Source organism: Aplysia californica, unplaced genomic scaffold, assembly GCF_000002075.1.
Source record: "Aplysia californica isolate F4 #8 unplaced genomic scaffold, AplCal3.0 scaffold01486, whole genome shotgun sequence".
Lineage (NCBI taxonomy): Eukaryota > Metazoa > Mollusca > Gastropoda > Aplysiida > Aplysiidae > Aplysia > Aplysia californica.
The window spans coordinates 54,038-58,653 of record NW_004798756.1 but is presented as its reverse complement, the minus strand read 5'-3'; the positions used below and the strand labels follow the sequence as shown (position 1 = coordinate 58,653).

Genomic DNA, 4,616 nt, shown 5'->3' with positions numbered 1-4,616 from the left:
TGTGTGTGTGTGTGTGTGTGTGTGTGTGTAAAATCACCACACTCTACAAAAAGAAAGGGAACGATCGAGATTGCAACAGCTACACAGGTATCTCACATTACTTAGCATCACTAGAAAAGCACTTCAGAAACTAGCAGAAATAGTCCTACCAGAGAGACAACACGGTTTCAGATCAAACTGCTCAACAATGAACATGATCTTTTCTATTTGTCAGCTACATAAAAATGCAGGGAACAACAATTGTCATTACGTACTGCATTCGTCGATCTGACAAAGGTTTTCGGTACAGTCAGTAGATGAGGACTGTACATGGTGCTTGGAAAAATTGGCTGTCCCCCAATACTGCTACAGCTCATCATCTTATTCCACGAAGGTATGAAGGCCACCATTCAGTTTGATGGTTCAACATCGAACAGCTTCAACATCAGAAGCGGATTAAAACAAGGTTGTGTCTTAGCACCAACCATTTTAAGCATTCTGCTGTCTTACTGCAATATGCATTCAAAGGGTCACCAGTGGGTGTCTTCCTCCACTGAAAAACCGATGGGTCGCTCTTCAATCTTGCTTGACTCCGGTCCAAGACCAAGTTCAACAAAACAGCAGTACGAGACCTTCTCTTCGCCGATGATGCTGCTCTTGTTGCGCACAAAAGGACGCCTTAGACTTCTGCGACCTAAGATGTCTCAACGATGGAATCATTGCAAGACTGGCACAACGAGCGGGTGACACTGATGGCGCTATTGACCTGGCCTTGGTCTCTCTACAAACTGCCACAGATTGTACATGGCGGGTCCTTGGATATCACGGAAACGACCACTTGTCGCATACAGTGCTTGTTACTTAGGCATAGGAAACCTGCCAGAGCCGCCAAGAAGACAAAGGAATTCGCGTATGAGGTCAAAGGCAAAGACTTTATCAGCAGTCTCAGGAAGAAGGCAATCCCAGTCAGGAGGAGGAAGCAAGTGGAGGTCACCTAGCCGCCATGGCGGAATGATGAGCTGGACGAATTGTGCAGAGCAAAAAAGGAAGGCGTTACAAGCATACTGACGAACCGAGAGAACCCACAGACCTGAGAAGAGCAGACAAGGAAGCTTCAGGACTATTCAAGGTCGTGGCGAAAGAGGCTAAGGAAGCCATTTATTAAAATTTTTGTCAAGAGATGACAGATGACAAGGCACGCTACAGATTCTGGCAGCTGTACAGATCAATGATGAAAAAGAAGCCGGCCAAAGGTCTACCAGCCTTCCATAGGGAGGGCGAAGAGTTGGTGTGGTCAAACCAGGAGAAAAATGAGGAGCTGGTTTGCCCGATACATTCAGCAGACAGACCAGGACAACGAAGAAGAACGAAAAAGGCTCCTCTGTGCAATACACCAGCGATACGTTAATGAACTCTTCAACTACACCCCAGTCAAGATGACGTTGAGAGAACAATCAAGCGTTCTCCCAATACCGCCCAAGGTCCAGATGGTGCACGGTTCTCTCACATGAAAAACCTTGACGAGGACAGCATCAGGGACCTTAGAGAAATCCTCAACAGGAGTCTATGGAATGGAGAGATACCGGAGGACTGGTTGGACAGCCAATTAGTACCACTCCCCAGGCCTGACAAGGACCAGAGTAAGATACCTGCTTTTTAAAATAAAAGTATAGTAGAGGGTTTTGCGGCGCTCACAACTGCATAAGGTCATATGAGCGCCAAGGGGTGGGTGTCAACAGAGAAGTCTTTACAGGGAATCAGACTTATTCTGCTCACGCCTCTAGCTTCAACAGCACATGGTCTGCTTCGACTATCAAAGCACCCCGGAATTAGCAGGTCACAATAGAGTGACAAACATAAAAAAGAAGTAGAGGGAAAATGACAATAGTAAGGATTAGGAAAGAAGAAGCAGCAGTTCCCTGTTGTAGATCAGGCACAGTTATGAGTGTGACATGAATCAGCCCATTTACAATTCTACTGTGCTTGAACGAAAAATGTCCCCCCTTTGGGAATGGCCTAAAGACCCTACAGTCAGTGGCACTACCCCGGGGGGAGGGGGGGGGGGTGAGACAACTGCTTATCGAGTAATCACGACGCAAAATAATTATTGAGTGAGCAAGCTCTTAGAAAACGAGATAGAAAAGGATGAGGCACTTCCAGCGACGGGGGGTAGCTACAGAAGGGGGACGGGAACGTGGATGAATGCCGCTGTCCAAGCAACAGATGTTTATGATGGGTTTGAAAGAGGCGAAGAGACTCTGATAGTAGCGCTTGACCTCGATGATGTCTACAACAGGATTGAGTACGATGTCCTTTTGAGAACAATGATCAACCTGAAGATTATCCCCCAGCTCGTGGTATGGGTAGGTGAGGCATTGCTGAAGAGGAGAGTTGCAATGTGGCTGGGAAACTGGACATGTGACACCAGAAGCATCACACCGGAGTCGCTGCAGGGATCACCACTCTCACCAGTGTTATTCAACATATACACAGTTGGAAAAACTTCTGGACAACTGGAAAGCCTAGGGCGGGAGCTGAGCTTTGCGGATGTTGTCCTTGTATACAGACAGACAGGGTAAGGACCGGCAAGAAACAGCTAACTCGGTGTAACAGGAGCTGGATCGAATCGGGCAATGGCGTGTAGACCACTACGGCGAACTCCACCCCGATAAGGCCTGTGTGCAGTGGTGCTCGCTGAATAATCATGCAGTGAAAGCAGAGATGCGCACAGTCACCATCAACGACAGGGTATTGTACGTGTGTTTACATACGTCTGCAATGTGTGTGTGTGTGTGTGGGTGTTTGTGTGTGTGTGTGTGTGTGTGTGTGTGTGTTTATGTGTGTGTGTGTGTGTGTGTTTGTGTGTGTGTGTGTGTTTGTGTGTGTGTGTGTGTTTGTGTGTGTGGGGGGGGGGGTATTTGTGTGTGTGTGTGTGTGTGTGTGTGTGTGTGTGTGTGTGTGTGTGTGTGTGTATTCGGGTGGGGGGTGGGGGCTACAGTCTTTTGCTTTTTATGTTGCTCTATTTGTTCAAGGCCCCACAAGTTTAAGTGACATCGAAATTTTGTTACAACATCCACAACCGTAAAAATAAAACAAAAGCTATGGACAAACACGAGAGGAGACCCTGTGTGGTTATATCAGATATATAAATGCTTTATTGATTTGTTTATATATATAGGCATGCATGCACAATAGAAAGATAGGCCTACTCGTTGGCATCTGAAAAAAATACTAAAAAATATCCTCAAGTTATCATAAAGTATAAAAAAGATCTAGCGGAGTAAGTTTTTCAAAATTTTAGGAATATATTTCAGTAAACCTACAAAGCACACAATGGATGCAAGAGACACATTGTAAATAAAACATGTTGATCCAATTCTTACAGCATCTAGTTGCTCTAAAGATGTATTAAAATGACAATTGATATTACGGCTGTCTGTCGATTGCTGTAAAAAAAAAGAAATGTGTAGCATCACAGCAAAACGAATTGTGCGTCTCACTTGGCTGTTCCAAAATACAGGACGAAATCTCCACATTTTCAAAAAAACAAAAGAAAAACAAAAAACAACTAAACTAAACAACTGTGAGTCTGGCTCCATTGTTCTTCAACTTCAAGTAACTTTCGAACCAAAGCAGCCCCCCGTGGCCTAGAGTTTCAGGTGTTGGCCTCTCATTCAAAAGTCCCGGATTCGAACCTGGGTAGCGACCGAAAAATTTTTTCTTGACTTAAATTGTCTCCTTTCACCTCCTTTCCTGCTCTCCAGCAATGTTCTGTCGTCTGCTTTCTTCTCCTCTTTCTTCCCCCATCCCCTCACCTCCTTTGCCCTGACTCTTTCTGCAGCCTTTCTACTGCTACTCCTTGGCTCCTCCTTACTGCTGTCTTTCTGCCACACCCCTGATCTTCTGGTAGGAAAGATCTACACCAAACCTTCTCGGACAAGGGCGAAAAATCTCGGAGGGCCCGTGTGCAAGTTGCGCACGATAAAGATCCCTTGGTGGTCTAAAATCGATCAGAGTAGGCTTCGGCCGCCACCCGGGCAAAATTCAAAACTTCCTACCAACTGAAAAATATTAGGTGTGTCCCGTGCGCTCATATGACCTTATGCAGTTGCGAGCGCCGTAAAACGCTTACCAAAAAAAAACTATCGTATCCATACGACGTGGGGAACTCTGTGCCACCACTTTCCAAAGAGGAAATGTACTCGTTAATCCGATCCGTACGCTTTGCATAGCAGACTGTCAAAATGATTTTTTGAGAAATTCTGAAAGATACAAAGAGACCTTCGTATTAAAAGTATTCTAAAATGTGAAGAATACAATCCCGGGGGTACAAAATGACCCCAGGGCGCACGGATAGGCTTAAACATTATACTGCAGACCTAGGCAGGTGAGAATTGGTGCTGGAAAAAAATTGTTATAACAATGACGGCTGGTACATTGGTAAAAATAATCATTAGTAACATTTGTACAGCGCATATCCCGTCCAACAGAATGCTTATGCACTTTACAATCTATTCTTACCCCAGCAGACTCTGGAATACTCAGAGATATTCTCAGCTTCCCAGGAAGAATACCGTGCAAGCAGCCGATTCAGTGTTTAAACACTAACAAACTGACAAGATCTTTCGCTGTCTATA

General features: G+C 45.2%; 1 protein-coding gene across 1 annotated transcript; it reads left to right on the top strand.

The window, feature by feature from the left end:
- The first annotated feature begins 2,177 nt into the window (after positions 1-2,177).
- Positions 2,178-2,558, top strand: LOC106013906. Its single transcript, XM_013090760.1, has one exon. It carries the CDS (start codon positions 2,178-2,180, stop codon positions 2,556-2,558), a length of 381 nt encoding a protein of 126 aa, XP_012946214.1.
- Positions 2,559-4,616: the final 2,058 nt, after the last annotated feature.